Below are 11,212 nucleotides of genomic sequence, written 5' to 3' on the forward strand. Positions count from 1 at the left end.
CGTTTAGCCTATCAAGACTAGCATTCTCACACATACACAAACACACAACACTTGGAAAACCTAAGCAATACATGCATTAAATGAGCAAGGAGCCTCAGGAAATTGTATTTAAATTCATTTATATGAGAATGAATCTCTTCATCATTAAGGATCAAAACTTGGTGAGTGGTCTCAGTTGGGCATTTTTATAGTATGGTAAGTGAAACCTTGAGAAAAACATTAAAAACATTAACCTAGTTTTATTCAATCATTATATTTTCCTAATGTTAAATAACCTGTCATACAATTAATAATAAAATTAATCAATCAAACTTTAACCACAAACACTGAGCCAAAATGTGCACTAATGGAATGGATGGTGTTGTGGTTGGATCAGGATGTAGTTTAAATTACACATATATGCCTGAAAATGTAATTTAAGTTTTTAAGTAGCAGGGTAGTTAGGCAGCTGAGATGTTAGTGGAGTAATAATAAAGAACCCAAAAAGGTGCTTCTTAGTTGTACATGGAAATGAGGTAAAGCGCTTACTGCACACATCCATGTATGTTGGGAAAGAGGTGTAAAGAGTGAGGGTTAGAGAGAGTGTAAATGTCAGTGGGTTGTGTTCCCACTGTGTCCATGGCCTGTGGCCCCCTTTGACCTTTCCAGCAGGGCATCACACTAGAGTGCTACATTCACCTCCGGCCTGTTTAAAGCAAAGCCCTGCAGCCTGGTTGGTACAGCACAAACTCCTGACTCAAACTCTCATCTGATGTCACATCACAGGCTGTGTCCACCACTGCCACAGAGTAACCCCTCAGACTCTTCTGCTTGTCTGCTGATTGCAGGATTTCTGCTGGAAAATACACCAGCACCTTAAAGATCACGCTACCTCACACATGTGAAGCCAGCTCAGCAAACTGATCTGTTTTAGCTCATGTTTGTCACGTATAACCATTTCCCGTGGTAAATGTCAGGCTAATACATAAACCTAACAAGCTCTGCTGTTGTAGCTGTGTGAGGTGTAAACCGTGAACTGATGAGTACCTCTCGATTAGAACTGATTATCATATTGTGATATTTTCAAGTGTACTGTGCTTGGTAGTATGATGTTTTATTAATGTTTCATGAAATATTTATTGAAATGTTCTTTTGAGAGGCAAGTTAGGTAATGATTTTATGATACCCATTCTGAGCCACTTGTTCAAGTAAATTAAAGTTAATCATTCTCTAACTGCACAAATGCCTTTGAGCATAAACTGTCTTACACGGAAATGTATTCTAAAAGACACACTTCAGTTATTATTGTTGCATGAATGAACAGCCTCACAACTGCAAATTTCCCCCCAACTTACTGTTGAAAAGTGTGTGAGATTTTCTTAGCAACTAAAAGGAAAACTGTGAAGATCCCAGCATTCACAAAAGGAGATTTCCTGCTCCACACGGCTGCAGTGTACTGCAGTACGCCACTGGAGATTGTTCAGTGTTCAAAGTGTGGGAGGATTGTAGTTACATTTGTGCTATTAGGTGGTTAATTATTATTTCCATGAGTTTTATTTGGGCTAATAAGATGATAATGGTGACTTGGTGTTCCAGGGAACAACAAATCACTCGGGGCAGCTCAATGGCATTTGGTGAAGATTGTATGTTGCATGTGTATCCTCTGGGCACGGTGGTTTCTTCTGACATTTGTAAATCATGCAGTTTAAGCAGATTTGAGGCCCTTTGTGGAAAACTAAACATGGTGTATTTTGAAATGATTAACTATATTTGGATGTTTTAGTAATTCTTATTTGGGGGTGTCAGCCAAACCCTTACTTCTCTTAGATTCATCATAGGTTGGTTTCTCTTTTGCTCGTATTACATGAAGAGTGTGAAGAGCAGTGTGGGAAAAGGGAATGAATGGAAGAATGGTGGAATGATTGAAATGTTGAATGAATGAATGAATGAATGAATGAATGAATGATCATAGAAGTGCAAAACTACAATCAGAACTTACAGATATTCATGTTATTTTGTTTACCACCTGATAATACAATGTACTGTAAAGGTCATATCACCAGAACCAGATCATTCACATCATTTTCTTTTAACGAAAATTCTGTACATAGATCTTATGATTTAGATATTTTTCACAAGTTTTTCAGAGCTGCAGCCCAGTTCTTTTGCTGAAGGTTTGCATTCATCATAGCAGTCACTTTAAAATCAATCTCCAATCGCATGGATAACAGCCACTCACCCCATCTGCACACTGAGTTGATTTATAAATGCGTTGCATAGGATGAGAGAGCAACACTGTGAAGGAACTGCTTGATATGTGACTCGGCTAGACTGAAAATCACCCAAGGTGATATTTGTGGAGGAACCAGTATGGGTGCTGGGAGGGATCAGTCCCAAAAGTCATTCAGTGAGGGTGTTGGAGGGTGATTAATGCCCCGATATTGTGCAGCAGGGTTAGTTATCTGCCTCTGATTGTAGGTCTGAGCTTGATTCAAGCTCTGGATGTGACTGATAAGGCAATCACGCAGGTTCTGTTACAGGGACAATGATGACAGTGGATACAAGCTGGAGGCAGAGGAGTGTTAGAATTTGTGTCTGTATCTGTCTCTGTATTTTTTTTTGTATGGATTAAATGTATCAGAAGCAATCCTGTGTTTCACACTCAAAATGAGCCAAAAGTTACATGAATCATTACATCATGTGACATTCACTCTTATCAGAACATAAATGGCAAATTGTTGCTGTAGGGGGGAAATGTACGCAAAGTAACGAAGGAGAGGTCAGTGTCATGTGTCAAGCCACAAGCAAAGCAAATATGATATTCACATGTTGTTGTCATTATGAGTGAATACAATGCAGTGAATAGGAGCAGAGCAGCAAGTGCAGGATAAAAAACCCAAGGACTGGAAGGCCATACAAGCATTTGTGCATTTGTGTGTGCATTTATGTGTTGCATGTGTTTACATGTGTGTCCATAGGCTTGCACATAAAAGTGATGGATTTCATCAAACACTATAGGACTGTTACACCTGCTCATTTATCTCTGAGCCTCACAGAGCTCAGGCGCTCTGACCTCAGTTTCAAAGGTCAGAACAGGGTCAGTAAGTTATTTCAAAACTATACAGGTCAGGGTCGAAAGGTGTGACGCACTGTCGTATTTCTGTCACGTCTTCCTATAACACACCACATAATTGACTTGGCCGCTCCCCAGATTGCATTTTTATATCTCTCATGCCACAGAGTCAGGGTATATTTCAGCTGCTGGACAGATGATCTACATGTATTTGATGCAGCTGACACTCTGCCATTTACCACTGGTGATGAAGTCCTCATCAGTTTAATGGCAGGTGAGTTATTAGCACCTGAAGCAGGTTTTACAAATGTACAGGGTGCAAAGTTGGAAATGATTTATTAGTATGAAAAATTCATTTGACCCATTTCCACCTCATTGGCTCTGTCCAATGTAGCCTTTTGCAAACTCATTTCTGACATTCAGCGGAAAACAGTGAGCTTCACGGGCACTTTCTGACCAGGAGGGATGGGAGCTCCACTTTTCATTAACGGTGGCTGAACATCCCTGAGCCGGCAGCGTCTGTCAGCTTGGCTGCATCACGGCTCACAGAACCAGGAGTGGATTTCAGCTCTCATTCCTTAGGAACTCACAATAGCACCGTATTTCTGGGTCACTATTGTTAAGCGTAAGCAAAGCCAAGTACATCCACTTGTTCAAACCGAGGCACAAGATTGTTTTTCTTAATTTATCTTTATTTGTTCCGCACCTGTATGTGTAGTAACTTAAAAGAAAACTGTCCTGGACAAATAAACAGGCAGCCATAAATGATGCATTTACAAATTCAGCTAAACCTATGAACTAATTAGACAAAGCATTACTGGGTCACTGACCCACTTAGCTTTACCTAGTTTAATAAGTTTAATATGGAATCCATACCCAAGAGGGGAAATACTGTATTAGTGCATTTTTCTGGTATTTTGAACTTGAATTGACTTGAAATTAGAGTCTTTTATTAATCAGTTAACTTATTTCTCTCTATACTGATTTGAAGAAGTCCTCCACCTTTTAAACAGAGTGATCATATCTAAGTTATTATGATAAATTTACAAAATATGAAATTGTAAATGCCAAAAATCTTTTCCTACTGTTTATAGCGCCATTTCCACTATAACTACAAATGCGTCAGTGGTTTTAGTATCCTTTCTTTTTACGTTTTACTGGCAGGATTTCATTTGAAAGGCCTCCAACAGTCTATTTAAGACTACTGGACTGTGACTGGTGTTTTGAGGCTGTAAATCCAAACACTACCTCTAAGTCTTCGGCAAAATACCAAGCCAATTGTTAAAATGTCAGAGTGTTTGGCTTGGTAAAGATGCATGTGGGCAAGCGGGGGAATGGGTGTGGACGTCAGGCTTTAAAATTACAGGAATGACTACTAATTAACGGAGCGAGGCTTTCTCAAATATCACATTAATGTCAATGGCTTTATCCAGGAGGAGTGGGTGATGAAGGGGGGTGGTAGTGCTTTGGGGCCCACAGTGTTTCTTTTTACAGCTCACATCACAGGAGCTGCCTGTGGATATTACTGTACAAGTGTGGTGAGAAACGCCCAGTAACATAAGTCTGGATTCAGTCTCTGAGTGAGAAACATGTAATATATTTCACTTTAATTATAAGTGTATTATAACTGCCTGCCCAATGATTTAATAATGATAAACCATATCATGATCAACCATACTACCAACATTGAGTGAACAGAATTACACCATACCATCATAATCTTTAATAGAGTTTTTTTGTGTCTCAATAGGACTGAGGTTACAGACAGTCCAGACACAGTAAGCGCTGACTTCCACAGTCAGTGTCTGGATGGAAAATCTGCATTTTTATTTTTTTTAATTTTTTTCAGCCTTTCTTATTTCAAATTGCAAACCCCTGACAGCACTGAAAACATTAGCCAGATTTAGTCCTGTTCATCATCATGAAAGTTATTTTATTTTTGGTAATGAGGTCGTGGTTTTGTTTGGATCATTGATTGTGTCTTTAAATATCACAAGAATTGAGTTATGACTGTGTATGCGTCATTGCGCAGATTTTCCCAAATCATGCTGCCCTTGTTTTTACAAACATTCTGATTCCCACTGACAGAGGAAGGTTTTACCAAGGCAAAACATAAGCTCTCAGCAAATGATACCGTGTCCCTGGTGAAAGACTGAGTTCTGGGCTTCCTGATCTCCCCCACAACCCAGAAGATACTGTACAGAAACAATCAATATCACTGAGCAAGCATCAGAGTTTTTATTATCTGCGAGGCCCTGACTTGATCCCCCACTGTAGTGACTAATCTAATTGGAGCCGACAGAGACTCCCCGGCTGTGTGGTGCTGCCAAAGAAAGAGAGAAGACAGAGATGTCTGCAAGATCTTCATAAATCAATAGTCAGTCACAGGCAATTTTACTTCCTTTTATCCATCCGTGCATCCATCCGCATCATATATCTAACACAGCCTTGTTAGCATTCTCATCTCACAACTCATCACCTCAGTGCTAATAGCAAAAACCATTGTTAGTAGTTTCTCCTGGACATGTGATAGTAAGCCCAGTCAATGGTCTGTATCCACGCTGCTATTTAACTAGGCTGACAGACTGTGTGGAAAGTATGCCATCGGGGCTATCAAAGCCCACAGCCTCTCCACAAGGCTCAGCAACAGACTTACATTTAGAAATATGACTCAACGACAGCATTGCAGAGTGTACCTGCTGTAATGTGTTGGACTAAACTTGGAATAGCTCCAATAAATTCTGTTGCATCAGGCATCAGAGGTCTTTTTTTTTCCATGATATTGTGTGAACGCTCTATAACTTCCTTTACTCTGATATTCCTCCTGGCAGGAAATGATCGAGAGGCTTTTGTATTGAGCAGACAGTGTTAATTACTCAAGTATGAATTATTCAGCCTTTGAGTGATTCAATATAAATGCCTCCAGTCGATAGTTGCCAACACTTGAGAAGACTTTGGACTCCCTCTGGGGGGATTTTCAGAGCCAGTGATGGGTTGCATCTTATATGCCAGACCACAGAATGACACCAGAGTTAAATCTTCAGCTGGCGCACTGAATCAGCACTAGCTTCACATCACCCCCGGCCACTGCATCATCGTCTTGTGTATTGATTGACCATATTGAACAATTATGAAAGGGTATGCGGACATGAGTTTAAAAAAAAAGTTTGCAAAAGTGAACACAAGTTGAAAATCTCTTCAGTTCCTATGATGTGCAGGCTGGTCTCACTGGAAATGCATTTCTTTTTTTTTTTTTTGTCATACTGATTCGAAACAATGACACTACGGATGTAGCACAACATACATATCAGCTCATAAACAGTTTGTTGCTTCAGCTCCTTCTAGTAGAGAGTATAGTGTAATATGGTAATTTTTAAACTTCGATTTGGATGTTTTTTTTTCCTCAGCTCTGTGGCTCCTTCACTATGTCAGAGACAGTCACAGGCTTCCTCTCTACTGCAATGATAAATAACGCGGTACATGATCCTATAACCAGTGCCTCATTGTGCTGTGTGACTGAGGTGTATGAACGCCATCTTCTGGTGAAAAGTCCAAAGTGCATTTCATCGACTAACGTGTTGTCTTTTCCCCTTCTGTAGCTCGGCCCATAAAAACAAGGTGGATTTTTCATAAAAAGCACAACTTCAGTTCATTTTAAAAGTTGATTTAGTCTGATAATATTTAGCAAAACCTAAATCAAGCCCAATTCAAAATGACAGCTGCACACATCATAATGATTAACAGAGAAGAGAACCACGATTTAAAGTGACAGCTGTAATGTCCACTGCCACACACACACTGTCCACATGATCAGAAAAAAGCTAAACCAGCGTCACAAACAAAACCAAATACTTACATGTTTTTTTTTTTTTAGATAGATGTGGATTTAAAGAAAGAAAAATAGAAAGAAAAAAATGAAATCTTGAGCAGTGCCTATAATAAGCTTAGAGATATTAAAATACGTCATAGTAAAATGCATTAAAAACACATAAATAAGGCAGTAAAATGTGGTTTATTTGTGTATATGTGTAAACAGACAATCCAGTCGTGAACGAACTAAATAGAAATGATTCAAGTATTTGGTTTTTGGCTACCGTTTCATAATGAAGTGAAGAGCTTCAGGGGCAGAACACTGGACAAACTATTTGGTCTTTTCACTAAAACACATTTGTAATTTTATGGGGGTGGAAGTAATGACACAAGTCGTCTTAGTAACAGACACGCTTTTTTTCTTGGAACAGAAAGTCTGGGATTTTCCCTTAAATTTGGTTAATCATTTGTTCTGACATTCTGCAGTTTCTTAATGTACAAATAAAAACTGTACATTTGTGTACGTAGGTGTTGGTAACACAGTAGTGTTTTTTTTTTCTGAGCAAACAACTAATTGTGAGTGTACATGTGCAAACACAGGAGTTTGTACTTTGGAGTGATGGTCCAGTGTGCGTCTGTCGAGGCGTCACAGCAGTTTGGAATGGAGCTAGTTCCTTTGTCTTTGCTGTCTATGCTGCTTTTGAGCTTTCAGCTGGGCCCTGGAGGTATTATAAGATTATTTATGACACTCATAAATAATTTCTCTCCCGTTTGAGGTTTATTTCAGTTGTGCTGTTTTACTTCTAGAGTGTTGTCAGTGTATGTGACAGCTGGAGGATCGTCCTTTTTGTTTACTTCATTGATACACAAAAGAATATCTCTAAACTACATGTATTGGTTGCTGTGACCTGTAAGACAAAGACGGTTACTGAAACATGGTGATTATATTTTCCTTTTACTCACTTCAGCCCCAGCTCCAGCCTCAGCTCCAGTGTTTCTCTCAGGTCAGGCAGCCGGCAGCGTTCTGCGGAGGCACAGACGCCACAACAGAGGGCTGTTTGAGGAGTTCATGCAAGGCAATTTGGAGAGAGAGTGTATTGAGGAAGTTTGTGACCTGGAAGAGGCCAGGGAGACCTTTGAGAATGATGAAAAGACAGTACGTGGTTGTTCATTTTCTTAATATTTTACACACATTGTTATTTTTCTGGATGCATTCATCAGAGACTTTGCTATGTGTTTCAGATGGAGTTCTGGGCTGGATATGTAGGTAAGACTGTGTTAAATTACTGATTTCTATCAACACAGACAGAAAAGTGTTGTCATTACTTGTCTAATGTGCATGTTTTTGCCATAATTTTGTGACTGATCATTTAGAATATGAACATCTGCCCTCATCTTGAAATACAGATCTGTATTTGTCAGAATATGTTTTAATGTAAAGCTGCTTCATAAAAGTCCTCTGTAAAATGAAGCCAGTAGATGACTGTCTGCTGAGTTACTGTGTCTGGATTTCCACAGATGGCAATCAGTGTGAGTCAAGGCCATGTCTGAACCAGGGCTCCTGTGAAGACCGTGTTGGCACCTACACCTGCACATGTCCGCCTGGCTTCACTGGCAGGAAATGTGAGATCAGTAAGTCGAAGTCCTGTGGCTGGATTTAAAAATGTGTTCAAAAGAAACTGGATATTTATGCTACATGATACAAATTTGTTGAGAATATCAGATCAGATGTCATTCTCAAAGGATAAACAGCACCCCACCCCCTTGTTTCTAAATTAAATCAATGGCTTGTATCCAGCTTCAGTCTGGTTTTAGGTTCCAAAATTAGATTTGTCTTTTTGGAAATTCTATAAACAGCAGCCAAAGTGCCGTCTCTGAGAGTTGTGACTGCATTTAGCTGAATCACACTGCCCTAGGTGCCCTACAAAACATCTAGAGCTGGCATACAGAAGTTCTTATGTGGTAACGACATCTCATTGTACAAGTATGTATGTAATAAGAAGATGACTTGGAATCATTTCTGTATCTTTTCCTGCTCAGTTGTAGCGAAAAGATGTGATGTGCACAATGGCGACTGTAAGCACTTCTGCATGTCTATGGGAACCTTCGGAGCAAAATGTTCCTGTGCGACGGGATACAGGCTGATGGCGGATGGGCTGAGCTGTGAACCAGAAGGTATTGAGATATTCTTCATGAATGCTGGGCTAAATATTAAACTAATGACTCTTAACTCAACAACGTGGCGCCTCCTTTTCTCACATTGCCAGTTGAATTCCCGTGTGGCAGAACGGCTCTGGCAGAGGTAAGTGCAGTATCCGCAAGGTCTCTGTTCAGCCGTGAGAATGCAGGCCTGCAGAGCACCACCTCACTGGCCAACATCACCACCACCACTACATCCATTCCCTCAACTCCAGCCAGTACCACCGCAGCTTTCCCAACCACGACTGATTCTGTAGAAAACCACCCGCGAAAGAGACTTCCCCTATGGGTGCTCAGTGAGGCTGAGATCCCCGCTGCGGTACCAATTCGTCCTTTTAAACGCATTGTAGGTGGCACGGAGGTCACTCCTGGAGCGATCCCATGGCAGGTATTGTATGGGAAGTAGAAGTGTTGATGTGTGTTGGGTTTTGTTACAGGGAAAAGAAACGGCAGCTGTAATATGTTGACCTTTTTTCACCCCTCTTTTATGCAGGTAGGCTTGGTAGCACAATCCACTGGTGTCTTATTCTGTGGGGGCTCCATTCTGGGCCATCGTTGGGTTATCACTGCTGCTCACTGCCTGGTGGAGACACGAGGCTCCTTCTTCATCAGAGCGGGTAAGAGTCACTGCCACCAACTAATTACACCTCTGTTGCAGCAATAGCTCTGTGTAAAATAGAGCTGAAACAGTAAGTCAGTTAATTGGTCGACTATTGTGGTAATTGATAAATCAATTGCGCCAAGCAAAGAAATACCTGGTTTTAGCTTCTCATTTGTGGGGATTTTCTAGACTAAATATCGTTGGCTTATGAACCGTTGGCTGGACAAAACAAGCAATTATAAGACATTGCCTTTTTGTTCTGGGGCTTTTTAAAATCATTTTATAACACTTAATAGACCAAGTGATTGATCAATTCATAAAGAAAATACGTGAAAGATTAATCCATAATAATAATAATAATAATTTAAAAAATCATTATTGCAGCCTGTCTGAAGGTTTATGTGTGTAGTCGTTGAAGTCATTTTTCATGTAATATATTTCTAAGGGGAAATTATTTTGCCATCTGCTTTGGGACATCCCCTGCCTGTTTTATTGTAGAATAAATCTCTAGAGGGAGTCAGTTATTTCTCTGTCTAATATCTCTCCCTGTAGGGGAGCATAACGTCTACATCAAGGAGGGCACAGAGCAGGATCATGAAGTGTTGGAGCAGCACTTACACCCGCGCTACAACGTCAGTGTGAGCTTGTACAACCACGACATCGCCCTGCTTTACCTCAAAACCCCCATCACTTTCTCCACAACTGTGCGGCCCATCTGCATAGGGCCCAAGGCTTTCACGGAGGCCCTGGTGAAGAACTCCTCCCCGGCTACAGTCACCGGCTGGGGCCGAACACGCTTCCTCGGATCCACGGCAAGCACGCTACAGAAGGTCGAGGTTCCCTTCACAGATCGGACAGAGTGTAAGGAAAGCAGCAGTGCCAGGATCACTCCTTTCATGTTTTGTGCAGGCTACAATAATGTGGACAAAGATGCCTGTCAGGGTGACAGCGGAGGTCCTCATGCAAACAGCATTTATGATACATGGTTCCTGACAGGCATCGTGAGCTGGGGGGAAGAATGTGCAAAGGATGGGAAGTATGGTGTGTACACCCGAGTGTCTCTTTACTACCGCTGGATAAACCATGTTATGGGATTAACTAAACACAGGCTGGCACTTGATGTGGAAGATCCTGATACTTAAATTGAAAGCATAGATTTAAAAAAAATACAACTGGCTTATAAATGTGTTCCATGTCAAATAATTTTTTTTATTCTTTCTTTCTTTTTTTTCTACTTAATGCTCTTTGAACTTCACAGGATGTTCAAAAATCGGAAGCTGTTTTGAATCATATGTTGTTAAAAGAATTTGGCGTGCAGTTCTGATTTTGAGTTTGAAACATTCGTGCAACCGGAGGGTCGTAGGTGACCTTTAAAAGACACTCGACTCTGACTTGGCTGAGTAGTTCCCCTTTGGATGCCATTGTACTGAAAGTGTGAGTGTGGCTAAATAAATGTAGCAGACAGATGTGAAGCAGATCAATGTAAATGCATAATATTAAATAAGATAACACCAAATTCATTCAAATTCATGTCATGTCTACAACAACAC

General features: G+C 40.5%; 1 protein-coding gene across 3 annotated transcripts in view; it reads left to right on the forward strand.

The window, feature by feature from the left end:
* f9a (coagulation factor IXa) overlaps positions 1–11,182 on the forward strand; it is a 128,750-nt gene extending 117,568 nt beyond the window's left edge. For 2 of the 3 annotated variants that reach the window (XM_056383364.1, XM_056383365.1), the window contains 7 exons: positions 7,831–8,018; positions 8,105–8,129; positions 8,381–8,494; positions 8,903–9,037; positions 9,130–9,449; positions 9,555–9,678; positions 10,215–11,182. In XM_056383364.1, coding sequence (XP_056239339.1) covers positions 7,932–8,018; positions 8,105–8,129; positions 8,381–8,494; positions 8,903–9,037; positions 9,130–9,449; positions 9,555–9,678; positions 10,215–10,804 — 1,395 coding nt within the window. In that variant the 5' untranslated portion in view covers positions 7,831–7,931 and the 3' untranslated portion in view covers positions 10,805–11,182. Of the gene's footprint in view, positions 1–7,489; positions 7,588–7,830; positions 8,019–8,104; positions 8,130–8,380; positions 8,495–8,902; positions 9,038–9,129; positions 9,450–9,554; positions 9,679–10,214 lie in introns of those variants that run through there. The other variant, XM_056383363.1, reaches the window with a different exon arrangement.
* The last annotated feature ends 30 nt before the right edge of the window (positions 11,183–11,212 follow it).

This window comes from Seriola aureovittata, chromosome 8 (genome assembly GCF_021018895.1).
Source record: "Seriola aureovittata isolate HTS-2021-v1 ecotype China chromosome 8, ASM2101889v1, whole genome shotgun sequence".
Classification (NCBI taxonomy): Eukaryota; Metazoa; Chordata; class Actinopteri; order Carangiformes; family Carangidae; genus Seriola; species Seriola aureovittata.